This window comes from Mercurialis annua, linkage group LG5 (genome assembly GCF_937616625.2).
Source record: "Mercurialis annua linkage group LG5, ddMerAnnu1.2, whole genome shotgun sequence".
NCBI classification, from domain to species: Eukaryota; Viridiplantae; Streptophyta; class Magnoliopsida; order Malpighiales; family Euphorbiaceae; genus Mercurialis; species Mercurialis annua.
In genome coordinates this window covers 54,357,127-54,383,796 of record NC_065574.1, presented here as the reverse complement: position 1 = coordinate 54,383,796, position 26,670 = coordinate 54,357,127, and the positions used below count along the sequence as shown (strand labels likewise).

At 38.8% G+C, this 26,670-nt stretch overlaps 4 protein-coding genes across 4 annotated transcripts; all 4 read left to right on the top strand.

Moving 5' to 3' along the window:
- The first annotated feature begins 2,557 nt into the window (after window positions 1–2,557).
- Window positions 2,558–6,051, top strand: LOC126682648 (protein NRT1/ PTR FAMILY 4.5-like). The gene is made up of 6 exons (XM_050378386.1): window positions 2,558–2,635; window positions 2,734–2,830; window positions 3,045–3,262; window positions 3,626–4,069; window positions 4,445–4,572; window positions 5,123–6,051. Exons 1-6 carry the CDS (start codon window positions 2,633–2,635, stop codon window positions 5,994–5,996), a joined length of 1,764 nt encoding a protein of 587 aa, XP_050234343.1. The 5' UTR covers window positions 2,558–2,632; the 3' UTR covers window positions 5,997–6,051.
- A 3,046-nt stretch (window positions 6,052–9,097) lies between these two features.
- On the top strand, window positions 9,098–10,505 carry LOC126679779 (uncharacterized). Its single transcript, XM_050374759.2, has 2 exons — window positions 9,098–9,567; window positions 9,645–10,505. The coding sequence occupies exons 1-2, from the start codon at window positions 9,177–9,179 to the stop codon at window positions 10,469–10,471; spliced, it is 1,218 nt and encodes a 405-aa protein (XP_050230716.1). The 5' UTR covers window positions 9,098–9,176; the 3' UTR covers window positions 10,472–10,505.
- Window positions 10,506–10,679: 174 nt separating this feature from the next.
- On the top strand, window positions 10,680–13,421 carry LOC126679778 (serine/threonine-protein phosphatase 7 long form homolog). Its single transcript, XM_050374758.2, has 5 exons — window positions 10,680–10,796; window positions 10,887–11,653; window positions 11,742–11,829; window positions 11,925–12,320; window positions 12,415–13,421. Exons 1-5 carry the CDS (start codon window positions 10,698–10,700, stop codon window positions 13,273–13,275), a joined length of 2,211 nt encoding a protein of 736 aa, XP_050230715.2. The 5' UTR covers window positions 10,680–10,697; the 3' UTR covers window positions 13,276–13,421.
- Window positions 13,422–15,727: 2,306 nt separating this feature from the next.
- On the top strand, window positions 15,728–21,435 carry LOC130015571 (uncharacterized). The gene is made up of 5 exons (XM_056105940.1): window positions 15,728–16,774; window positions 16,926–17,062; window positions 17,170–17,582; window positions 18,696–20,310; window positions 20,812–21,435. The coding sequence occupies exons 1-5, from the start codon at window positions 15,728–15,730 to the stop codon at window positions 21,422–21,424; spliced, it is 3,825 nt and encodes a 1,274-aa protein (XP_055961915.1). The 3' UTR covers window positions 21,425–21,435.
- The last annotated feature ends 5,235 nt before the right edge of the window (window positions 21,436–26,670 follow it).

Here is a 26,670-nt window from a genome sequence, read left to right as displayed (position 1 = left end):
GTCATAATCATATACTAATTATTTAGTCCTCAAGAAATGGTCAAATCGACATATAATGAGTTATATTTCAAGTGGTATAAACGCTGAGCAGCAAACTGCTAGGTCGTGAGTTCGATTCCTCCAACAAAGTACTGCCCCTTTCCCAAATTACAAAAAAAAGAAAAAAATATTAATTTTCTTTTTGAACTATAATTATAGTACCGGGGAAAATATTTCTGACATGCAATTAACACGTCAAAATAAATAAATAATACAACTAACATGAAATAACTAATACGATTCATTTAACCATAACTTATTTAACCCGAACATGTATTTAAAATATGTAAATATAATTTTGACCTCAAATTTATAGATTTTATTTTTATTTAACATAATTTTATTTTTGTATTTTATAAAATTATAATCCTTTTATTTTTATATGATTTTAAGTAGTATAATTTGTGAACATGTTAGGCAGAGTAGTGAGTTAACCCATGACATGGTCCATTTATTTTGAGTTATAAATATACTGACACGTTTTTTACTTGAACAGACTAAAACTCGATTCGGATTCGCCAATTTTACGTGTTTGAAGAATCAAATTAAATTTTGACAGTCCTAATACTTTTGGTCGATTTAACCTCATAGAAATAATACTCTCTTCAATCCATAATATTTGTCGCATTTGACTATTTCACATAGATTAAGAAACTAATAAATATATCTTTATTTGTATATATTTTTATTGAATTGTTCATATTAATTCCATTAGTTTTATGTTTGACTAGTTTTTTTTAACCTTACTAAGTTATTTATTGTTAGGGATAAATTTGAAAAAATAACAATTCTTACTTTTTTGAAACTCTAACGTGACAAATAATACTACCCCAGGTCCATAATATTTATCGCATTTGACCATTTCCCATAGATTAAGAAACTAATAAATATATTTTAATTTTGTATATATTTTTACTAAATTGTCCATATTAATTCTATTAGTTTTATGTTTGACTAGTCCTTTTAACTTATTAAGTTATTTATTACTAGGGATAAATTTGAAAAAACAGCAATTCATATTTTCTTGAAATTCTAACGTGACAAATATTTATAAACCAAAAAATATTCACAAATGCGATAAATATTATGGACCGGAGGAACTATTGATTTTGTACTATCTTGTTCCAAAACAGCTTAGTTATCTTTCTATGTATGCAAAATTAACTCTATTTTAGATCACATTTGGAATCTAATTTTGCACAATCAGTATTTTGGTAACAATTTTGATAGTAAATAAATTAACTAAGGCACCATTTGAATTGAGGGTTTTTAAAATTCATGGATTTTAGCAAAATGGATGGATTTTAAATCAATGGAATTTAAATCCATAGATTTTAAAATTCCATCGTTTGGATAGAATATAAAATTAATGGATTTTTAATATTATTTATGCAAAATAATAAATAGTATAACAATCCATCATCTATAAAAAATGGTGGATTTGGACTTTCCCACTTAATAGGTGGGAAATCAAAACCCTCAAAAATGATGGATTGTAGAAAATGAAGAAATTTATAAATCCATGGATTCTATTAATTTTTTTTCTAGGCAAACGATAGATTTTGTCCAAATTCATGGATTGTTTAGAATCCATCAATACAAACGGTGCCTAAGGCACTTTAAACCTAATTTTGTTTGATCCTATCCATACAAGGGTTCATCGATCAAAAGCACCATATTGATACAATAGTATTAGAACTTGAAATAGCAAAAAAGTAGTTTAGACATTAAATTGGTACATTTGAAAAAGTTAAACACCAATAATGCAATTATTCCTAAAATTTTCCAATCAAAGAATATATATTGTAATATATTATTATAGAATTCGAAACTTTATCACAGAAATTTCATTATTTGTCCAAAAAAATTACTATTTAATTAATTGCGCATATTTCAAAAGCATTGAATCATACATTAATTAGCTAAAATAATTCAATTAATATAAGTAGTCCATGATTTGTATCCTTAACTAGTCTACCAGGAAAAGAAATTAATTACTCCCATAAATCTAAAATTTGAAGCATATGGAAAGTTTGACCATAATTAATAAGAAAATAAGGGGCCAAGCCAGTAATAACAAAGTTACCTATAAGGAAATACAATAAATAAAATTAGAAAGGTAATGTCATAATAATTCACCAACTTTATATGTTTTTTCAATTTAATCACAGTTTTTAAAATTTCTCACAAACATACACCAATTTTTATTTTTTCTCCAAATTCATACACGGTGCTAATGTGGCACTCATTCATTGGTGCAATTTGCTGAGGTATAAGTCATTTTTAACCAATGAACGAGTGACAAGTCAGCACCGTGTATGAATTTGGGAAAAAATGAAAATTGGTGTATGTTTATGAGAAGTTTTAAAAAACATGATTAAATTGAAAAAACGTGTAAAGTTGGTGAATTTTTATGACGTTAACCCAAATTAGAAAGATAGTACTAAATAATTTTGGAAAATACTAAACTTTGGGTTATAAATCTTTTCTTGCTTATAAATATAAACATCATTGCACTTCAGGATATAGTCTTATACCATATATTCTGGTTTCCCTCTATTACTCTTGCAGAGGCAATTAGAGCATTCTTGCCATGGTAATCATTTTCTAAACTAATCTGAAATTAAAGTAATTTAAAATAATTGAATTTCAGATTATTATGACAATTATTGTTGTTGAATTATTAATTTACAGGAGAAATTTGAGGTTATTGAAGGAAAGGTTGATTGGAAGGGAAGACAAGCAGTGAAGTATAAACATGGAGGAGCCAGACCTTCATTGCTTATTCTTGGCAAGAATCTTTTTAATTTTAATTTCTTTTTTATATATTTGCTACGTAGCATAGACACGGATATTGAAAAACAGAACACTTAGAGATGGACAGAGAAAAACGGTGTTATTCTAAGATTTTCTATGTTAAAATTGAAGTTTTATGTCCGAAATGCCAAATTTCCGACATATTTTCAAAACGGCAAGTTTCTGATACGTTTTCTTTTTTTTGACAGGAACCTTCTGTTTCGAACAGTTGGGAACTGTTGCATTAGCAGTGAACTTGGTGACATATTTCAATGGGTTTATGCACTTTAAAATTGCAGATGCAGCTAATCAGTTGACCAATTTTATGGGTGCTAGCTATATCCTTACCATTCTTGTGGCTTTTTTTGCTGATACTTTCATTGGCAGATGGAAAGCTGTCATAGTCTCAGGGTTTCTCGAGCTTTTGGTAAAAATACATCGTTTAGTAATCAATACGCTCGTCGTTTCATCAAATCTATGTTGCATGAAATTTTATCGAGTATTGCATTTTAGTATTTTATTTGTCATTTTATAAATATCTATATATAAAAATTTTATATAATAAACTATTCTCATAAAAATATCGTTTTTATATTTCGTGTTCTATTTCTATTATTTTTGTTTCTGTGTATGTTGCACGAAAATTTATCTGTATTTTCAAAAAAAAAACTTGGAAGCTTTATATCTAGGTAAAATGTTTTTTTTTCTATTCGTAATTTTAAGCATTTTATCAAATATACTTTTTAAAAAAAATTGGACAGTCTGATCTGAAAATGATATTGTTATCCAGGGACTAGCCCTGCTAGGAATTCAAGCTCACTATCCAAACCTCAAACCGCCTCTCTGTAACGTCTTCGATCCCACCTCGCATTGCGTAAAAGTCGGAGGCACCAACGCCCTAATGCTATTCGTCGGTCTCTATTTGGTTGCTCTCGGCAGCGGAGGGATCAAAGCTGCATTACCAGCGCACGGGGCGGATCAATTCGACGAGAAAGACAAAAAAGAGAGCAGGCAAATGTCTAGCTTCTTCAACTATCTATTGCTAGCATTGTGTGTTGGTGGTGCTATTAGCTTAACACTTTTAGTTTGGGTGCAAGATAAAAAAGGATGGGATTGGGGATTTTCTCTGAGCTTTCTTGCTATGATTTTGGGTCTGGTCATATTTTTTGCTGGATTGCCGATGTATCGAATTCAACCCGTTCGAGGATCAAATGCTATTGTTGAGATTGTTCAGGTAAAATTGAAGTGGTGAAGTATTAAGTTTGTGACTTTTTACAAATATGTTTTTTCGGTTTATATTTTTGCGGTTACTACATTATACATTTTTTATGAATCGGTTTCCGACATGTTATTTGTTACATGAAACTTTCATTTTCCTACAAAAGAAGATTATTTAATAAAATCCCGGCTATTACTTGGCGATGTGGCCAATGAATTGCTTACGTTGTAAAGTTGGACATGTAGAAATTTATCGGTCACATAGATAATTATTGACCAGAATTGATTGGGTGACCTGTAGATAACTATTTTGTCAAAAACGTATAATACAGTGACCGTGAAAATATTTAACCCATGTTTTTTCGGTGCATGAGAGTTCTTGGACCTGCAGGTTTATGTTGCAGCTTTCAGAAATAGGAAACTTCAAATTCCTGAAGATTCTTCAGAACTGTATGAGATTAACAAGGACAAGGAAGCTGCTATAGAGTCAGAATTTCAGTTCCATACTGATTCTTTCAGGTCAAGTATAGTCATTTAATACATCAATTAACCCACTAGGCCTTTACATGGGCCGGGCCCAACAGGGCCTGACTTATTCTTTTGTACAAGTCGAAGCACGGTTTGGGTCTAATTCGGATCAATTTTTATTATCCAAGTCCGGTTCGTAATTTAAATTTATATACGGACTTTCCGAAACTATGCGTAAATTCAGTCAAAATTTAAAGTTCAAACACATGTAAAAAAAGCAAATGTAATACAGTTTCAAGCATGGGCATTGGGCAGAGACCCCAGACTTTTACAAGCCGATTATCAATGAAGATTTTCAATCTTTCCGGTAAAAAAAGCAGGGGCAGAGCCACCCCAACAGGGCCCTGGCCCCCAACTTTTATTTTTAATAAAAAAAAGTGCTTTAAATATTATAAACTTTTACAATTTTAATATTGTTTTCGGAAACGGAAATGAAACATCAAAACATAGAACTTAATATATTTCTAATCAATATAGGATGTATTATATGAAGAATTGCATGTGTATTTATATCTGAAAATTGAATTCTTTTATGGTGCAGGTTCCTAGACAAAGCAGCAACAATTTCAGGCCAAAATGAAAAACCTGAAGCTCAAAATCCATGGAAACTCTGCAGAGTAACACAAGTAGAAAATGCGAAAACAATACTCGGAATGCTCCCTGTATTTTGCTGCACAATCATTATGACCCTTTGTCTAGCTCAGCTCCAAACATTTTCAGTCCAACAAGGCCTTTCAATGGACACTCGAATCGCCAATTCCTTCAACATCCCACCAGCTTCACTCCCAATTTTCCCATTCCTTTTCCTGACAATCATAATCCCGCTCTACGATCACATCTTCGTACCCTTCGCCCGTAAAATCACAAACCACCCGTCAGGCATTACGCATCTCCAACGTATCGGTGTAGGCCTAATCCTGTCATCAATTTCCATGGCAGCCGCGGCATTAATCGAAGGAAAACGAAAAAAAGTTGCGCGAGACCATGGCATGATCGATGCAATTCCCGTATTGCAGCCATTGCCGATTAGTGTGTTCTGGTTATCAATTCAGTACTTCATATTTGGAATTGCGGACATGTTTACTTACGTTGGACTTCTTGAATTTTTCTATTCACAGGCACCGAAAGGGATCAAATCGATCTCAACTTGCTTTCTTTGGAGTTCGATGGCACTCGGGTATTTTTTGAGCACCATTTTGATTAATATAGTAAATAGTGCAACCAAGGATAATACAAGAAGTGGAGGATGGTTGGCTGGAAATAATATTAACAGGAACCATTTAAATCTTTTTTATTGGTTGCTATCTGCTTTGAGTTTGATCAATTTTTTTACTTATTTATTTGTTGCTAAAAGGTATAAATTTAGGCCTCAGATTGATCCTGTGGGGGATTTAGATGACAGCATTAAGGCTTAAGGCTAATTTGATTGTAAACAATTGTTTTCTTGTTAATTTAAGTTTGTTTTGGTTATGTAATTCTACATTATGTCGGATCAGATACGTTCTATATTTTTATTTGATTATATTCGTAAACTTAACAAATCATATTGTCTAATTTCTACAGAAATGTATTAGTTAAAATTATGAATAGTTTTTTTTTTTACCATATATTAATGAGAAATGTGATGAAATGTTCAACTTATTAATAAGAAATGTGATAAATGTTTAGTTTATAATCTTTACGCGGGTTCACACGAGAATTTCTCTAATTTTCGCAATCATAAGTGATCAACTTTGTTCATATACAAACTTTTCCATTTTAACTCATAACTCAGGATATGATTTTGGATGATCAAAGCAATCAAAAATCGTGTAAATCTTGCATGATTATTGATTTTTATACAACTAAATTTTAAATTGTATATTGTTTACAATATATTTAATGTAAAATTCTTTTTGAACAAATTTTATTTATTAGATTTTTATGTGATTTTTTTAACTTTTATATTTTTCATCAAATAATATTTATTAGATGAGTATTTCTCATTAATGTTATATATTAGGGTACCTTTATTATAGTTTAATGTTTTAGGGTTAATTGTAAATTCATACTCGAACTTTACCCTAATGTGCAATTACAATACGAACTTTAAAACTTGACAAATTAATACTCCAACTTTCTTTTTTGCCAAATTAATACACCGACCAATCATATAACAACAAATATAATTGACATAACTTATATAGAGTTTGGCTCAACGAGTTAATTGACATTATAATTATTTTCTAATAATTAATGAATACAATTTTTGGATATTTTAAAATAAGAAAATTTAATAACGAGTTCATACTTTATAAATTATTGGCAAGTTGATAATTAATACAATAATTAAGTTTTAAAAGTAGCCGGAGGATGTAAATAATTTGACCGAGTAAAATTTCACCAACTGTATAAAATTATGGTTTCGCAACACTTCTGGTTCATACCATTTATTATTTTTGCAAAAGTATCCCTGTCAAAAGCTTTGATTGCGTGAATCTATACCCCTTCGGGCTAGGGGTGAGCAAAATATCTGGCCGACCGGTTTAACCGACTGAACCGATGCTTTTCAGTCGATTCGATTTGGTGATAAATTTACTTCGGTTTCGTTATAGAAATAGGAATTTTTGGTTTTCCGATTTTTGGTTTGGTTTGATATATAGATTCTCCATAATATTCGAACCGACGGTAATACTCTACATTTTATTAAAACTCTGTTTTTTTAATTTTACACGATTAATACATGTGATATATGTAAAAACTTAATCTAAAATAAATATAGCCGCTAACCTCAAACCTAAAACCTTTCAAATTTAGCCCTAGATATTAATCTAATGCCGTCACCCATTTCTAATTTCTGTCGCCCATTGCTTCGCCGGTAGTCATTACAGCCGTCGTTGACACCCATCCCATTTCAAGCTAACTAGGCAGTTTTTTTGAAATGATTTTTCTTTTTAGTAATTTGTTTAAAGATATTTTATTAAATGGGTTAATTTGATTGAATGTACTACTAATTTTAGCTAAGCCCTGATGATCAAAATGTTGTGGGAATGGTTTTGGAGAGTTCATTTTTGAAATTTTATTTAAAAATCAAAAAAGTCCATGTAAAGCTCCGGAAAAGCCCACTTAATCGAACCGACTGAATCAACCAAAATTTTTCGGTCGGAATAATTTTAGTTAAAGATGTTTATTTGGTGGGTTCGGTTTGTAATGGCAAGTGTCAAAAATTAAAACAAAAATAACTTAAATAAAGTAATCAATGGTTAAATTACATAAACGTCGGACATATTTTATTTGGGGAAGCACCTTCTAAAACATTTGTTTAACTCTAAGAAGTGTTATGTAAAAATAAAACAATAAAAGTTTATATTTCTTTTACAATTTTAGTTGAGAAAAAGATTTGTGTGTTCCCAAGGACATAGGTAAATAATGTACCAAAACACAACTTTTGTACTTTACGGAGTAGATATCTTGTTGAGTAAAAATAAAACAATAAAATTTTATATTTCTTTTACAATTTTAGTTGAGAAAAAGATTTGTGTGTTCCCAAGAACATAGGTGATAATGTACCAAAAGCACAGCTTCTGTATTTTACGGTGTAGATATCTTGTTGAAAGATTCTAACCGAGTCCGCAAAAGAATTTAACCATGACTTATTAAAAAGGCAAGGGACCAATACATTAATTTTACCAAATTTCTTGCCTATATAAAGTGTTCAACTGATCAGGTTTCCATTCACGCACCGAAACCTTTCAGTTCTTATAAAACTACTGATTTGATTTCCAAATTTCCAATGATGTCAAATGCAAAGGAAGCTAACTGTGAGAGGCAGGATTATGATGGCGTATGCCACCACTGCAAACTTGCGTTCAAAAGCTCCGTTGAGCTTTAGGAGCACATAGCCGCTGCCCACGAGAAGACGGTGTACAAGTGCTCCAACCCCAAGTGTTTCCGGTCGTTCGACAGTAAAGAGGCAAGGAATGAGCATCGCAACAACGGTCATTAGACCTGAAAAAGTAGAGAACAACCTGAAAAAGGGGGCGGCCGCCTGCCCTTGACCCTGATGTAATGCATTTTTTAAAATGAATTTATATAGAATTTTTTTAGCGTTTGATACATAAACTTAAAAGAACAAAGATCGTTAGATTGAAGTATGAAATTATACGACATTTGTGTGCTTGGGATTGTATATTTTCACTTTTTTGTTTCTTTTAGTCCTTAGTAAACTTTTTTCTTATGGCTTCCAATACTAGTGGTGCGAATTGCGAGCGCAGCGATTATGATAGCAAGTGTCATCACTGTTCGGAATCGTTTAAGAATGCAGCAGGTGTGTTAAAAGTGATACTGAAGCAATAAATTGGGCAAAGAGAATTGCTATACGAAGCACAGGGCGATGACATATAGCAATTCTCTTTACCCAATTTTTTGCTTTGACGTTTTTATTTTCAAAATTAAAAAAATTGACGTTTAATAATTCTCTTTGCCCAATTTCCATTTTAAAAATTGGGTTAAAAATTTTGAATATTAAAAATAAGTTCGATTTAATAATTACTAATAACGGTGTATGCACAGGTACACCAATTGAAAACAATCCACAATTCAGAACTTTCAAGCATATGTTTTGGACTTACGAGCCAGTGGTGAAGGGTTTTCAGTATTGCAAGCCTGTGGTGTACATCGACGGCACCCACACATATGGAAAATACGAAATGACTTTGCTGATTGCTTCTGCAATTGAAGGGAACAATCACATCATGCCGATAGCTTTTGCCATTGTGAAGTCGGAAACTGCCGCATCCTGGAGGTATTTCATGAGGATGTTGAAGAGGTATGTTTTGGGTGAGCGAAAGGTGTGTATCATATCTGATCGCGGCTCCGGTATTATGAGTGCCATGGAGGGGCCTGAGTGGGCGGGTGATACCCACAAGTGGTGTATTAGACACCTAGTGAGCAACTTCCACAACGCCTTCAAGAAAAAATATCTCAAAAAACTTGCTGAAAAAGCTGGTAATTTTCTTGTCATTTAATATAATACATAAATTTTTGGTTGATTGGAAAATATTGACGGTTTAATCGACGTGTAGGACGCGCATACCAAGAGCATAAAAGAGATCGGTACATGTCATTGATAGAGGCGGATTCACCTGAGGGTTATGCATATCTTGACCGCCTTGATGTTAGAAAATGGAGCATGAGTGGCGACACGTCTGGAATGCGGCATGGTGTGATGACAACAAACTACGCTGAGTCGGTCAACGCGATGTTAAAGAATATTCGGGGGCTCCCTATCACAGCCATGTTGGAAGCAATATTTAACAAGGTCAACTCCGTATTCATTAAGCATGTGAACGACTACAAAATGTGGTTGGCATCCGGTTTCGTGTGGACTCCAGTCTGTGCACACAGAATTGAGACTTGGGAAAATAAGTCAAAGACTCATACGGCTTCACAGTTCAACGTGGCACAGAAGGTATTCAATGTCTTGACCCAGTGCGACAATTTAAGACAAAAGGGTGGCAATACACAGCAAGTTCGTCTACTGGACGGGACATGCACCTGTGGAAAATTTCAACAGTGGAAAATTCCGTGCTCCCATGCGATAGCTGCCTGCAACCAATACGGAGAGAACTACCGTGACTACATTTCATGGTATTACAAATGCGAGTACGGAATCTTAGCGTGGAGCTCTGTTTCATTTGAACCCTTATGGAATCGAAATCGTTGGATCAATTCCACTGAAATTCCATTTGTTCCTAACAGACAGTGGATGAGGAAGAAGGGTAGGCCGGTTGAGAGTAGGCGTAGGAATGAAATGGACCAGACATTTAGGGACAGGCGGAATAGCAACTACTGTAGAAGATGTCTTACATATGGTCATAACCTTAGTTCATGTCCTTTTAGAGTTCAGTGATGTGAGAATTTATGTTTCCATTTACCATGTACTACGGATGTTGCAATTTCATTTGTGTTATAATAAAATTGAAAATCTGGCAGCTCATTCTATTTTGTGTTTGTTTAGTTATTTAGTTTAATTAATGAAGTTATTTTGATTTAATTTTTTCATATTATTTGTGAACAAGTGTTTGATATTATTATGATTTAATTGTTTAATAATTTGTATTGAACAAATTGCAGCCATGGCAGCTGCTCACGATCACATGCAGCCGGGTCCTGAAAGACCGGCGCTACTTTTTTTACAGCATGACCATATCTCTCAGGATGTCTGGGATGGCACGGTAACTTACGTTTGCATCTTTTTTTTTGTCAACAGTTACGTTTGCAACTTAATTAAATTTTTGAACTAACTTAATGTTTATTTTTTTCAGGGATCTGACGAGGGATTTCTGTCTCGCACTAGCTGTACGACTAGAAGGAGCGCTGTTTTGCCGTTCGCTAGTTTGGACCACCGTATTCGGTCGATGATCGAGCCTACTGGATTTGCAGGCTGTTTTGCTATGCGTCACTACAGCGTCGACATGCAGCTGATCACAGCCCTTGTGGAGAGGTGGAGGCCGGAGACCCACACTTTTCACTTACCCGGCGGAGAGTGCACGGTTACACTACAGGACGTGGCCATTCAGACCGGACTACCAGTAGACGGTCATGCTGTTACAGGAGGTATTGTACATGATTGGGCTGCAGTGGCAGAGAGGGTTTTGGGGATTCCTGCGGGCAGATATCCGGTTAAGCCTGCAAATTCCACCGTCCGGACTTCTTGGATCCTAGAGAGTTTCCCCAACTTCAGTGCGTTACCAGACCAGGCGACTGACGAGCTTGTCCATCAGTACATACGGGCGTATCTCTTGCTCGCTGTCACAGGATTGTGCTTCACTGACCTCGGTAGTGGAAAGACTTCGTTACGGATTCTTCCACTTTTAGAGGACTTGGCGGCAGTTCGGACCTACAGCTGGGGATCAGCGACACTGGCTTACTTATATCACGAGCTTTGCTCATGTTCGTTGCGGTCTGCGAATCGCCGCAACATGGGCGGGCCGTTGTGGATACTGCAGCTGTGGGCATTGGACCGACTTAGAGTTATTGCTCCCGCTCTTGCCGATCCCACTATTTCACCACATCTACCACTCGGCGACAGGTGTGTTTTACTGTTATTTAATATTTTTTAATTTTATTCTATTTCTTAAATATTGACGGATTAATGTGTTGTTGTTCTTGAATAACAGATGGGGAGGCCGGAGAAACGCCAGCCGTGCGGCTCGACACTCGCTGCCTGACATCCGTGTTCGGCTTGACACATCTCGCTACGAAGATGTAAGAAATTATGTTTCGGTTTTATTATCTCGTATGTTAAATAGCTCATTGTGGGAATGTTTTAATACTAAATGTCTTATATTTTATACATGCAGTTTATTTGGCAGCCGTACACTGATTATATGCTGGACACTATCCCAGCGTATTGTTTAGATGGGCGCGCTTTTTGGCGGGCCACGGTTCCACTTATTTATTTTCATATTGTGGAGTGGCACCAGGCAGACAGAGTTCTGCAGCAGTTCGGACTGCAACAGGGTATTCCAGACGCCCCACTTCAGGACCACTCACTACACTCCCTTACCCTGAAGAGCAGCTCATCTTGGATCCAGACACACTCTCACTACATTCGTATGTGGGACGACCGGCTCCGGTTTGTAATTTCAGGACAGCCCCTCCAGGACCCACCTCATTATCATTCCGAGTATATGGATTGGTTTCGGTATGTCACGCGTCGCTGGATCACACGACAGGGCGCTGAGCTCGGAGCACAGGTATTTTTTTAAATTATATGTTTTTCAATTAATTAATCAATAAATTGTGGGTTAATTTTCTACTTTTTTTAACGTATTATATCTTTATGTGCAGGCCGATTTTGTGGAGCGTGTACGTAGGGATGCTCCTGTTGACACTGAGCTTCGGCGGTTCGCAGCCAGCACACAGAGAGGCACTAGAGAGGACCGCCGTGATGTTACATCGCCCCCTATCGAGCCTTCTATACCGCTGCATCGACTACCAGTCATACCTGACGCGCCGATAGATCCGACTACACTGCGACATCGACGGCGACAGCGGCGTCACCCCCCTGCACCACCTCAGCGTCCGACTGATCCTATGCCTCCCCCAGTGGTTTTTCATCCTTTCAGAGGGCATTACTATTACGCGGGGTCCAGCTCTGCACCGCCACCCTTTTCATCGGGTCCTCCTTCTTCTTCTGGCCAGTTTTACGGGGATTCGGCACATCACTATTTTCAGGGGTCGTGTTCATATCCAGTGCCACCAGGACCTTCTTCGCCTTTTGTTCCTCCGCCGCCTGCTTATGTACCACCTACGGTGCCTCCTTTTCAGGTGCAGTGGGATCAGCCTACACAGGGTACACAGGACTTTTCAGCTTCACAGGGACTTCCACAGACACCTGGGACTACAGATTTTCTGTCATATGGTAGCAGTTGGTTGGGTCTAGACAGCATGGAGGCGATGATGTTCCGCCAACAAGGAGAATTTGTTACCCCGCCACCAGCAACGACGAGTACGGCCATTCCCCAGGACCAGCAGGGTGACGACGGAGCCGACGACGAGGACGCCGATGCAGGAGAGGGTGATGGTGATGGTCGCCCAGGTCGACGTTACCTCACCATCAGTACAGGCCGTCGGGCGAACCGTAACAGAAACAACTTGCGCTCGAACCTCCCGGTCACTAGTAGATATGACGATAGGACTCCTAGATGATTTCTTTTTTGTACTTTATACATTATTATCTGATGTGGTAATTTTTTTTAATTTGTAATTTTTATTTTATTAAATATGTTATTGTTATTAAGTATAAATTATATTTGAATATTTGTTAATATAATTATTTTGTAGTATTTTATAAATTTATTTTTGTAGAATGTTAAAAATTAACTAATTCAAACGTTTTAAATTTAAAAAATTCAGCAATTAAAACGTAATTTTTTAAATAATTTTTTTTCATTTTTAAATAAATATTTTATTTATTTAAATTTTTTTAAAATGATTACATTAAAATGATTGGGAGAATTTTTCTCCCAATCAGTGCAGTCAGGGAATTAAATTCCCTGACTGCACAAAGCAAACCGCGTAACAGTTACGCGGTTTGCCACGTTGGAAAAGCAAACCGCGTAACTGTTACGCGGTTTGCTTTTCCTATGTGGCTCCTCCAGCGAGGAGCCACGTAGGACAGACCGCGGAACTGTTCCGCGGTTTGTATAAACCGCGGAACAGTTCCGCGGTCTAGATGACATAAAATGGTAATTTCGAAATTTTTGGTGATAATCTCGGAAATAATTAACAAAAAGTAAATTTTATGGTCATTAACCCATAATTCCACATGCTGCCAAGTGTTGTAAAACAATTATGAGATACCGATTATGAATAAAGTTCAAAAAGTTAGAAATTTAAGATAAATCAAGAAGTTATATGAAAATTCGAGGACGAATTTTTATAAAAAGGGAAGAATGTAATATGATAGGAGTAAAATACTCCTATCTACTAGGGTGTTCTAAAGCACTTTTTATGCTACTTTCATAGTGTTTTAAGATGAATTGAGTACCTTATTACGTGCTTTACCTTTTCAGGGCATTTGAGTGTTTTAGAGCGGTTTTGGCTAAAGGAAGCGAGAGAATCGTCAAGAAAGCAAAGAAACAAAACCTTCGAGAAGCCAGAAGCTTGTCTCGATCGAGACAGGCACAAGAAGAAGTGTCTCAATCGAGACAAGACCAAGATTTGAGGCAGTAGCTTTTGAGCTACTAGTGTCTCGATCGAGACACACTCTTTTAATGAGTGTCTCGATCGAGACAAGGGTTATGATGTGGGCTCAGATTTCGAATTTTGAAGAATCAAGACTTAGGCCCACTTCCTTATTTGGCTAAACACCCATGTAATAGGATGTCTTTTATTTCCTCTTTGGGGAGTACTATATAACCCCTTTTATCTCTATTTTTAGGTCATTACCTCATTATTGGAAGAATCAACTAAGAGTAGAGAGAATTTCCTTTTGCTCTAGAGAATATTTCTAGTTTTTAGTGTTCTTGATACATTTCCAGATTTTGGGATTTATACCCATTTTAATGCAAGTTCTTATGATTCAATCTTCATTATCTTGTTTATGTTGGTGTTCTACTTTCTAATCAAGGTAATCTATCCTATTTCCATTATGCTTATTAGTCATTACCTTGTGATTAATGTTAGATTAAGTATGGTTGGCTAAACTCCTTGTTTGGGGGTTGTTAATTTAGGTTGTTAGTTGATTGGGATTGGGTTTGTGTTTGGCTTGTGTTTGTTTTGGCTATGTGCTCTTAATGCCTAGGTTAGTGTGATCTATTAACCTAGGATTTTGGTCTAATTAATTAGGCGAGGGTCAATTAATTAGACGGAATTGATTAGTCTTGAACCTAGGACCTAATCACGCGAGGGCGGTTTAGGGATTAGGTGGTCTCTTAAGTTTGCTTGATTAATTGTAATTTGCTAGTTTAGTCGATAACTAATTATGCTAGGGCAATTTAGTTATCGGTTGATTAGTTCATTGCAATTTTCCTAGTTTTAGACTCGAGAGAGCGGAACTTAGGGCTTTCGAATAGCTTGACCCAAAACCGGCGCCATCCTACAACCCCGACTCTAAGATTCTATCAATTTAAGCTAGCAACCCTTGAACTTATCTTTATTATTGTTTCAATCTTTAAGTTAAATAGTTGATTGTTTGGTTGTTATCGATAGATTAATTATTGTTTACCTTATTTTTAGTCCGTAGTTATTAAATCCAAATCATTTGTTGTTGCTTTCCGAATTGGAATTCAAGATCCGTGTTCGTTCATTTTAAACCCCTTGTCTTCGTGGGATCGATTCCGTACTTCCGGATTTACTACGAGTTGGGTTTATTCTCAACAAGTTTTTGGCGCCGTTGCCGGGGACAAGGTTGCGTTTAATTGATTGAAAGTATTTTGAAATTCGGTCGAGTTAGCATTATTTTCTGTTTTTACTTTTTGTTGTTCATCTTGCGTGTTTTCGTGATTTACGCTCGGTTCTCTTGTCTTTGTTGTGTGTAGGAATCTACCCTTCGTGTATGCATAATACACGACGTGCTAATCTTCCACTAGAACCTTTTCAAGAGGATCTCGGTAGTTACGAAAGAGGCGTGAGAAGAAGAGCCCGAATTCCTTTAGTTATGGAGGGTGACGGACATGATTATGAGATAGAAGAAGGATTCAATCCTCTAGTGGATGAAGGGGAACAACAATATCCACCCCCTCCTCCACTTGAGAATGTGAATCAACAAAGGCAACAAGAGCGACCAAGGGATGTTCGCCCTCGGGTGCAACCACAAGTGCAAAATCAACCGAGGCAAACTTTGGGCGAGTTCTTCTTGCCGGATGTGGATAATGCCACGTTCGGATGTTTTGCTATGCCGGTTCAAGCGGCGACCTTTGAGATCAAGCCGAGTACTATCCAACTCTTGGAGAACCGTTGTGCTTTCTTTGGGTTGAAGCATGAAGACCCAAATGCCCATATAGCCAAGTTCTTGGGGGTCCTTAACACGTTCAAGCTTCATGGGATAACCGCGGACCAAATCAAGCTCCGGATGTTCCCTTTCTCTTTGAGGGATAAAGCTAGTTTGTGGCTTCAATCTCTACCCAATGAATCGATCCATACTTGGCGGGAGTTGGCTCAAGCTTTCCTTAACAAGTACTTTCCACATGGCAAGACAACAAAGCTAACCAAAGACATTCTTGAGTTTGTGCAATTCGACGGGGAGTCACTCTATGAAGCTTGGGAGCGCTTTAAGGATCTACAAAGGAGTGTTCCCCATCATAAGCTTAACAAGGAGCATGTGATTCAAATTTTCTATGATGCAACGAATATCACCACTAGAGCCACTATTGATGCGGCTTCGGGGGGGTCTTTGATGCAAAAGACGTATGAAGAGGCTCTTGAGTTGGTAGAAAAGTTGGCCATGGTTAGTAGCACATGGGGGCCCACGGATAGAAGAGCACCGGCTAGTCAAAAGTCGGTAATGACGCTTGACCAAGTTAGAGAGATGGAAGCTATCAAGGAGAAAAATGTTTCACTTCAAGCGCAAGTGGATGCCTTAAGGAAACAAGTTGCCCCAAGAAATGCTCCGGTGGCCTATGTCCAAGTAGGATGCGAGTTTTGTGGGGATCTCAACCACTCGGGAGGCGAATGCCTAGTTACGGGGCAAAGTATGAGTGAGCAAGTGAACTACATCGGGGGTCAAAGGCAAGCCAATGATCCTTATTCCAACACTTATAACCCCGGATGGAGGAATCATCCAAATTTTGGGTGGAGAAATCAAGAGGGGCAAGGCAATGCTCAAGGGTCAAATCAAGCGGGTTCAAACTTTCAAGGTCACAATAGACCTCCACAACAACAAGGTCCCTACCAAGGAAATCCAAACCATGGGAACAACTATGGTGGTAGACCGCAACACCCTCCCGGTTTTCAACAACCACGGAACACGGATGAGGGAAATGTGCTTGCCAAGGTACTTGAGAAATTGGAAAAAATGGAGCAACGGGAGAAGAACCAAGCTTCCACTATTCATCATTTGGAAACCCAAATTTCTCAAATGGCAATTTCGCTTCAAGGAAGACCTCAAGGGGGATTGCCGTCCACTACGGAAAACAATCCAAGAGAGCATCTTAAAGCGGTAGAGCTCCGAAGCGGGAGGAATCTTGAGAAGGCCAATGGGAAGAAGCATGTTGTAGAGGAGGATGAGCCTCAAGTGGTGATTGATGTCGCTAGCTCTAGTCAAGAACTCCCTAATGCTAGTGAGGAGGTGGCTATTAACATCGAGGAAGCATATGTGAGACCTCCACCACCTCCACCCTTTGTTCCGAAAGTACCATTTCCAAGCCGGCTAAGGAAGGCACCGGACAACCAAAAGTTCCATAAGTTCCTTGAGGTTTTCAAGAAGCTTCAAATCAACCTTAGTTTGGCGGATGCTCTAAGAGAGATGCCCCAATACGCGAAGTTCTTGAAGGACATCATCATGAATAAGCGTAGTTGGGAGCAAGGCGGAACAATACCCCTCACGGAGAATTGTAGTTCTATAATCCAAAGCAACCTACCAACAAAGCTAAAAGATCCAGGGAGTTTCACTATCCCTTGCACCATTGGAAATACTAATGCTATAAATTGTTTATGTGATCTTGGTGCAAGTATTAATTTGATGCCTTTGTTTCTTTTTAGGTCCTTATTTGGTGAACAACCGGTGAAGCATACCTCGATGGTGCTACAACTAGCCGATCACTCTCTCAAGAAGCCGTATGGGATAGTAGAAGATGTGCTTGTTAAGGTGGATAAATTCATCTTTCCGGTGGACTTTGTAATCTTGGACTACGCGGTGGATAAAGAGTGTCCTATGATCCTTGGCCGCCCATTCATGAACACCGGGCGTGCTCTTATTGATGTGCATGCCGGAAAGCTTACCTTGAGAATTGATGAGGAAAAAGTGGAGTTTGATATGAAGAGGGTGATGCGGAACACCATCGAGGACGAAGAGTGCATGAGGGTTGATTTGGTGGATAATCTTGTGGAAGATCAATTGAAAGAGAATGTGGAAGTCATCAACCAAGGAGTTTTACGGAATTTGGAAGATTTTGACCACTGCAAGGGGTGTCTCGATCGAGACAGCCACCCAGAAAAGTGTCTCAATCGAGACACATGTAGCACAAAAGCTACTGCCCCAAAACTTAGCCTAGTCTCGATTGAGACAGGGGTGTCTCGATCGAGACAAGGGAAAATCACTCCTTGTCTCGATTTGGACCCCTCTGTCTCGAAAGAGACAAGCTGTAATGGGGAAATTACTGATTTTTCTCGAGTTTCAAAGGTTGTCTTCCATTCCGATGACATTGAGGGTGAGTGTTCCGAAGAAGAGGAGCCAAGGCCGGAAATCTTGATAAAAGAAGGAGGAGTGACACCCCCATCTTCCGAGGTGCCACCAATTGTTGAAATGAAGCCGTTACCACTTCACCTCCGATATGCATTTGTGGGAGAAAACAGAACGCTCCCCATCATCATCTCCGATAAGCTTTCAAAAGAGCAAGAGAAAAGGGTTGTTCAAGTAGTGAAGAGTCATGTGTTGGCCATGGGATGGCAAATTTCCGACATCCGAGGGATAAGCCCTCAAGTTGTGATGCACAAGATTCATCTTGAAGACGAGTCGAAGAGATCAACTCAAAGGCAAAGGAGATTGAATCCAAATATGAAGGAAGTTGTGCACAAAGAGATTGTCAAGCTCCTCGACGCCGGGATAATCTACCCTATTTCGGATAGTGGGTGGGTTAGCCCGATTCAATGCGTGCCTAAAAAGGGAGGTATAACGGTGGTGGAAAATGACAAGGGAGAGCAAATCTCCACAAGAACGGTGACCGGTTGGAGAGTATGCATTGATTATCGAAAGCTCAACGCGGAAACCCGAAAAGATCACTTTCCGCTACCATTTATCGATCAAATGTTGGAGAGAGTAGCGGGTCACAAGTTTTACTGTTTCCTCGACGGGTACTCCGGATACAACCAAATATTAATTCTCCCGGAAGACCAAGAGAAGACGACCTTCACATGCCCCTACGGTACCTTCGCATACCGCCGGATGCCTTTTGGTCTATGCAACGCACCCGCTACATTCCAAAGATGCATGACCTCAATCTTCAATGATATGATTGAAGATATTATGGAGGTGTTTATGGATGACTTTTCCGTCTTCGGGGATTCTTTTGACAAGTGCTTGGTGAATCTTGAACGCGTATTGAAACGGTGTGAGGAAGCAAATTTGGTACTTAATTGGGAGAAGTGCCATTTCATGGTTGAAGAAGGTATTGTGCTCGGGCACAAGATTTCCGAGAAAGGTATTGAGGTGGATAGAGCTAAGACGGAGGTAATCGAGAGGTTGGTTGCCCCGATCACGGTGAAGGGAGTCCGGGCATTTCTAGGCCATGCGGGTTTTTACCGGCGATTCATTAAGGACTTCTCATCTATTGCAAGACCGTTGACGAATCTCCTAGTGAAGGATGCCCCATTTGAGTTCACAAGGGAGTGTTGTGAGGCGTTTGGGAAATTGAAGGAAGCACTTGTGACCGCTCCGATCATTTCAACTCCGGATTGGAGTTTACCTTTTGAGCTCATGTGCGATGCAAGTGACCAAGCTCTAGGGTGTGTGTTGGGGCAACGTAAGGAGAAGCGAGTCCATGTGATTTATTATGCTAGTAGAACTTTGGCGGGGGCTCAATTGAACTACACCACCACGGAAAAAGAGATGCTCGCCGTGGTTTTTGCTCTTGATAAATTCCGGTCTTATCTACTTGGGGCCAAGACTATTGTTTTTACCGACCACGCGGCATTGAGGCATCTTTTTGCCAAGCAAGATGCAAAGCCTCGCCTAATCCGGTGGATCCTATTGATGCAAGAATTTGATATTGAAATCCGGGATAAAAAGGGAACGGAAAATGTGGTTGCGGACCATCTATCAAGGCTTGAGAACCCGGAAGCAATCCCAATTGGAGTGGAGATTAATGAGAAATTCCCGGATGAAATGTTGATGGTGATCTCGGAAGTCGATACACCTTGGTATGCGGATATTGCAAACTACCTATCTTCGAATATCATGCCTCCGGATCTATCCCATCATCAAAGAAAGAAATTTTTAAGCGATGTGAAACGATTTTTGTGGGATGAACCCTACCTATTCAAGGTATGTGGGGATGGGATGATTCGGAGGTGTGTACCATTGAAGGAAATGATGCCAATCTTGAGCCATTGTCATGAAGCGGATTATGCCGGGCACTATGGGTCATCTAGAACCGCCGCAAGGGTTCTTGAGAGTGGGTTCTTTTGGCCGACCCTATTTCGTGATGCCAAGGACTTTGTGGGGCATTGTGACCGTTGCCAAAGGGTTGGAAACATTTCAAAACGGGATGAGATGCCATTGACCTCCATTCAAGAAGTGGAGATATTTGATGTTTGGGGGATAGACTTCATGGGGCCCTTTCCGATGTCTCACGGGAAGCTCTTCATCTTGGTATGTGTGGATTACGTGTCCAAATGGGTAGAAGCGGAGGCCTTGCCTACAAACGACGCCAAGGTTGTCCTAAGTTTTCTCAAGCATCTCGTGAATCGTTTTGGCACACCAAGAGTCATCATAAGCGATGGGGGGTCTCATTTTTGCAACCGGCAATTTGACGCCTTAATGAAGAAGTACAATGTACATCATCGAGTTGCAACTCCGTATCATCCCCAAACTAGCGGCCAAGTCGAGGTGTCCAACCGTGAGTTGAAAAGAATATTGGAAAAGACGGTGAATGGGTCTCGAAAGGATTGGTCCTTAAAGTTAGACGATGCTTTGTGGGCATACCGGACGGCTTTTAAAACACCGCTTGGTATGTCCCCTTTTCGCATTGTCTACGGAAAGGCGTGCCACTTACCGGTGGAATTAGAGCACAAGGCTTATTGGGCCATCAAAAAGTTGAATTATGATTTCAAGGCGGCGGGTGAGAAGCGCATGTTACAACTCAATGAGTTGGATGAAATCCGATTCAATGCTTATGAGAATGCTAAGCTCTATAAGGAGAAAACAAAGCGGTGGCATGATGCTCACATCTCACCCAAGACTTTTGAGGTAGGAGCCTTTGTGTTGCTCTACAATTCAAGGTTGAGATTGTTCCCGGGAAAATTAAAATCTCGGTGGAGTGGGCCTTTCAAGATTCGGCATGTAGCAACCCATGGAGCTTTAGAATTGGAAAACCAAAAGGGGGAAACGTTTAAGGTCAACGGACACCGTTGCAAGCCCTACTTGGGACCTTTGACGGATCAAATAGGCGAACAAGTCTATCTAGCCCCTCCTTCGTAAGTCTCATGTGATGGAACGGTCGAGCTTTCGACTTGAAACAAGCGCACTCGGGAGGCAATCCCGAGAGGTTCGATTTTTAATCCTTGTCTTTCCATTTTCTTAGTTACTTAATTTTCGTATTTTAGTTGTTTTTTTTTTGAATTTTTTTTATTGGATCTTATGCCGGGTGTGTTGTTTGTGTTGTGTAGGCTAAGTAAGAAAAGGAAAAAATCGAATTCCACTCATGTATAGGTGTCTCGATCGAGACAGTCATTAAAAGAGCTGTCTCGATCGAGACAAGAGAAGAAAACGAGGCAGTAGCTTCTGAGCTACTAGTGTCTCGATCGAGACACACACTTACCCAGGTGTCTCGATCGAGACAATAATTAAAGAGGGGGATTACATTTGGTTCAAACACAAGCACATGGATTGATGAGGTGGCACGATCCTAGCCATTCCTAAGAAACACAAAAGACATGGATGGATGAAGTGGCAACATCTTGGGCTTCCATTTTGAAATTAGAATTTTACCATAAAAGCTCACCCACCACTTCATCTTCTCCATCTATCTTAGCCATTTTTAGCAAAATCAAAGCTTCTTCATCTCTCCTCCAAGAAAATTCGGCCACCCTATAACCACCACCAAACCACCACCAAACTTCAAACAAAATACGTTTTCGGATACCCTTTTCGTCCTTCTCACTATGGTTCGAACCGCTAAGACCGTTAAGGAAGCTTCCACCGCCACCATCAATGCCGCCACAAGCTCAATTCCTCCTACTCAAGAACAACCACAACCCAAGAGAGCTACTCGCAAGCAATCCGCCTCCGGTGCAAGGAAATTCGGGCCGAACACCCCCGAGGCCTTAACAAGGCGTTTTGAAACTCCATTCCAATGTCGTTCGGTACAAGAGGGGGAGACATACGAAAAGCTCCGTGCTAGGGGTATTGCCAAGCCATTCAAGATTGATTGGAAAGCTATGAGGGATTTGGGGATTGAAGGAGATGTGAAAAGACACTTGGATGTGTTGGGTTTGCGTTACTTGGCGGAACTTCCGCACGATTATGCGGAGGAATTGACTTACGAATTTTTCTCGACCATCAAGGCCGGAAAGGAGGATGGCAATATCATTTTCCGACTTAGGGGAAATGAGTGTGTTAGTAATGCTCATAACTTGAGTGCGAATTTGGAAATGCGGGAAGAAGGGTTGACTACTATGCCGGAAGAATTTGATGCGGATGTTGTTTGGAAGGAACTATCGGATGAGGATTTCTATGATCCTCACACATCGAAGGTGAATGAGGTTAAGGACACCGCCATTGTGGTGGTCCTAAAATGGTATGGACATTCGTTCATGGGGCGGAATGAATACTCTAAGGTTGCAAAGGAGGACTTGCTTGCTTTGAACTCCATTTTGCATCCCGAAGATGAAGCTATTCGGCTAAACCTTGCATTCCGTTTGAGGCAAATGCTATTGGAAGTTCCGGGCAACAAAAACAAGAAAGTGGGGTTTGGTTGGATGATTCTAACACTTCTCCGGACTTGGGAGCGAGGCATTACAAATGAGGATTTGGCACCATGGGTTATTCATGCTCCAAGGCGGCTTGGGATCGATCATTTGAAAGCGGCGTCTTATGTTCACGAGGGGGAAGTGGTTCCCTTTTACAAGCGTGCTAGTTGGATCAATAGACATGGACCCGATGCGGCGTTTCGAGCGGAATTTCCCAATGCGGGACAAGAAGGGGATCAACCAATTGCTCGACCGGTGAAGGAGCGTGTGAGGAGAAAGGGAAAAGAAAAAGTGGGAGAAATGTCTCAACCCGAGCGAGCCTCCGAAGGGGCCGAACCCGAGCAAGGGGGGGCTCAATGGTCGACTTTTGACTATCGTTTCAAGGAATTGGCGGAGGAAAATCGCCGGGCTTGGGAGGAGCAAAGATTGATGTTAGAGCGCATGGAAGCGGCACAAAGGCGTGGAATGGCGAGACTCGAATACAAGCAAGAGCGCTTGAGAGCGAAGATGGACCGCCAAGATGAAAATTTCCGCAATTATGTGAATGGCTCGGGAATCGTTTGGATTGACACTCCACCTCAATCTCCCGCCACCCCGGACTTCGACTAGCGAGATTTGCTTTTTCTAACTCTCTCATTACAATTTCTTGCTTTATTTTATATTTCTATGCTTTAGGGACTAAGCTAGAAATAGTGTGAGGAGGGTTATGAAATTGTATCTCGCTTTATCTTTATTGCTTTATGTTTGTGTGTTTTCTTTATGTTTGAGTCTAGTTGTAGGATGTTTGAGTCGCCTCCACTAAACTTTTGTACCAAGCTTGAAATGTTGATTGTTTAAGATTAGTGAATTTGGCAATATCTTGAGTAGCATCAACTTTTACTATCTCTTGTACTTAAATGTCATAATGCATTTGTCTAGCTTAAACAACTATTCTTAATGCTTGCTTAATGAAATATGATGGGCATGACATGTTGCGAAGAGATAGGGGCTAAATTGACCTTTAGTTGTTGATTCTTGAAAATGATAGTTTAGCTTAATACGGATGCATGATTTGCGTAATTTTGAAAAATTTGTGTTATCTTAATTTTGGGCATAATTTGGCATGAGAACATAGGAATTGAGGATAAGGCATAACACCACATTTATGATTGAGCATTTTTGAGCCTATTTGATTATTGTGAGTGTCGTTTGTCCGAAATTCCTAGAATTTGCTCGGTGTCCATTCAAGATTGCATGGTTGAGTGATTGATAATTAGATGAATGTGGCATTAGGTGTAACCAATTCTAGAGACCACTTTAAAGCTTACCTTTTACCTCTAGATAGCCAAATTTGAGCATAGACCTTTGTTGATATTTCCACATTCACATCATAATCCGTTTTTCAATTTCCAATTTTAATCACCCGAACTTGACTTGAGAACTAGTGTGAGGAGGAGAGGGTTTTAGCTTGATGAAAATGAAGGAGTATGGACTTGAGCTCCAAAGAAAAAAAAAAAAATTTCTAATCTATGCCTAAGGAAGAAAAGGAAAGAAGAAGAAGGAAAAAGAAAAAAAAAAGAAAAAGAAAACAAGTGAGAAAAGAAAAGGAAAATACAAAAATGGAAAGCATGAAAAGAAATAAAGGCATTAGAATGAAAAGAGAAGTTCAATTACGCTAAAAAATTCCAAGCTAGCCTAAAGAACTCGAAGTTAATATAATAACTAGTTTCAAGTCAAGTTTTAGCCTAAATTATCAACTTTGACCTACCCCGACCCTTGGCCACGTTACAACCCGTGCAAAGTCCACATGATATTTGTCAATCACCGAGCTAAGTAGTGGAGTTTAGGACTATGAGCAAACCTATGGGAATTTCGTGTGTTGTGTGCTTCAACTTTTGCTTTAAACACTTGTGTGATAGAGTGACACCTTGTGAGGATTTTATTGCCTTTGATCAATGCTTATGTTCGATTTGCCATAGCTTGCCCAATATTTTGTTAACCAAATATTTGCATGTCCCGTAGATGATGGTGATAACTTGACTAGTCGAGATTGACCATAGACTAATGCGATTGTATTCTCTTTGTCTTTGGAATATGTCATGACAATTGAATTGCTCATTTGTTGCATTGTCTCTAGTTGTTGATGTTAGACATTTGCATTTGTGCATTCTTGATGTGGAGTTTGATTGTTGATGCTTGTTCATTATTGCCAAAGTTGCTAAGAGTGAGTTGTGGTTTGATGCATTTCTTGCTTGAGGACAAGCAAGGTTTAGTGTGAGGAGGTTTGATAGGAGTAAAATACTCCTATCTACTAGGGTGTTCTAAAGCACTTTTTATGCTACTTTCATAGTGTTTTAAGATGAATTGAGTACCTTATTACGTGCTTTACCTTTTCAGGGCATTTGAGTGTTTTAGAGCGGTTTTGGCTAAAGGAAGCGAGAGAATCGTCAAGAAAGCAAAGAAACAAAACCTTCGAGAAGCCAGAAGCTTGTCTCGATCGAGACAGGCACAAGAAGAAGTGTCTCAATCGAGACAAGACCAAGATTTGAGGCAGTAGCTTTTGAGCTACTAGTGTCTCGATCGAGACACACTCTTTTAATGAGTGTCTCGATCGAGACAAGGGTTATGATGTGGGCTCAGATTTCGAATTTTGAAGAATCAAGACTTAGGCCCACTTCCTTATTTGGCTAAACACCCATGTAATAGGATGTCTTTTATTTCCTCTTTGGGGAGTACTATATAACCCCTTTTATCTCTATTTTTAGGTCATTACCTCATTATTGGAAGAATCAACTAAGAGTAGAGAGAATTTCCTTTTGCTCTAGAGAATATTTCTAGTTTTTAGTGTTCTTGATACATTTCCAGATTTTGGGATTTATACCCATTTTAATGCAAGTTCTTATGATTCAATCTTCATTATCTTGTTTATGTTGGTGTTCTACTTTCTAATCAAGGTAATCTATCCTATTTCCATTATGCTTATTAGTCATTACCTTGTGATTAATGTTAGATTAAGTATGGTTGGCTAAACTCCTTGTTTGGGGGTTGTTAATTTAGGTTGTTAGTTGATTGGGATTGGGTTTGTGTTTGGCTTGTGTTTGTTTTGGCTATGTGCTCTTAATGCCTAGGTTAGTGTGATCTATTAACCTAGGATTTTGGTCTAATTAATTAGGCGAGGGTCAATTAATTAGACGGAATTGATTAGTCTTGAACCTAGGACCTAATCACGCGAGGGCGGTTTAGGGATTAGGTGGTCTCTTAAGTTTGCTTGATTAATTGTAATTTGCTAGTTTAGTCGATAACTAATTATGCTAGGGCAATTTAGTTATCGGTTGATTAGTTCATTGCAATTTTCCTAGTTTTAGACTCGAGAGAGCGGAACTTAGGGCTTTCGAATAGCTTGACCCAAAACCGGCGCCATCCTACAACCCCGACTCTAAGATTCTATCAATTTAAGCTAGCAACCCTTGAACTTATCTTTATTATTGTTTCAATCTTTAAGTTAAATAGTTGATTGTTTGGTTGTTATCGATAGATTAATTATTGTTTACCTTATTTTTAGTCCGTAGTTATTAAATCCAAATCATTTGTTGTTGCTTTCCGAATTGGAATTCAAGATCCGTGTTCGTTCATTTTAAACCCCTTGTCTTCGTGGGATCGATTCCGTACTTCCGGATTTACTACGAGTTGGGTTTATTCTCAACATAATACCCCAAAATATTTAAGTATCTAATTGGACCACGTGTCCAGTGTTGAGTCAACGGAGTAGTGATATCA

What these genes read in the sequence shown, in the direction of transcription:
- LOC126682648 (XM_050378386.1), top strand. An exon ending in CAGGGTTTCTCGAGCTTTTG is followed by an intron (nt 3,263 to 3,625) that starts GTAAAAATACAT and finishes ATTGTTATCCAG; the next exon opens with GGACTAGCCCTGCTAGGAAT. An exon ending in TTCCATACTGATTCTTTCAG is followed by an intron (nt 4,573 to 5,122) that starts GTCAAGTATAGT and finishes TTTATGGTGCAG; the next exon opens with GTTCCTAGACAAAGCAGCAA.
- LOC126679779 (XM_050374759.2), top strand. Translation starts at nt 9,177, where the DNA reads ATGTTTTGGACTTACGAGCCAGTGGTGAAGGGTTTTCAGTATTGCAAG. An exon ending in AAAACTTGCTGAAAAAGCTG is followed by an intron (nt 9,568 to 9,644) that starts GTAATTTTCTTG and finishes ATCGACGTGTAG; the next exon opens with GACGCGCATACCAAGAGCAT.
- LOC126679778 (XM_050374758.2), top strand. Translation starts at nt 10,698, where the DNA reads ATGGCAGCTGCTCACGATCACATGCAGCCGGGTCCTGAAAGACCGGCG. An exon ending in AGGATGTCTGGGATGGCACG is followed by an intron (nt 10,797 to 10,886) that starts GTAACTTACGTT and finishes TATTTTTTTCAG; the next exon opens with GGATCTGACGAGGGATTTCT. An exon ending in CATCTACCACTCGGCGACAG is followed by an intron (nt 11,654 to 11,741) that starts GTGTGTTTTACT and finishes CTTGAATAACAG; the next exon opens with ATGGGGAGGCCGGAGAAACG.
- LOC130015571 (XM_056105940.1), top strand. Translation starts at nt 15,728, where the DNA reads ATGGAGGGTGACGGACATGATTATGAGATAGAAGAAGGATTCAATCCT. An exon ending in GGCAAAGTATGAGTGAGCAA is followed by an intron (nt 16,775 to 16,925) that starts GTGAACTACATC and finishes CAAACTTTCAAG; the next exon opens with GTCACAATAGACCTCCACAA. An exon ending in CGGAGGTGTGTACCATTGAA is followed by an intron (nt 20,311 to 20,811) that starts GGAAATGATGCC and finishes TCCGTATCATCC; the next exon opens with CCAAACTAGCGGCCAAGTCG.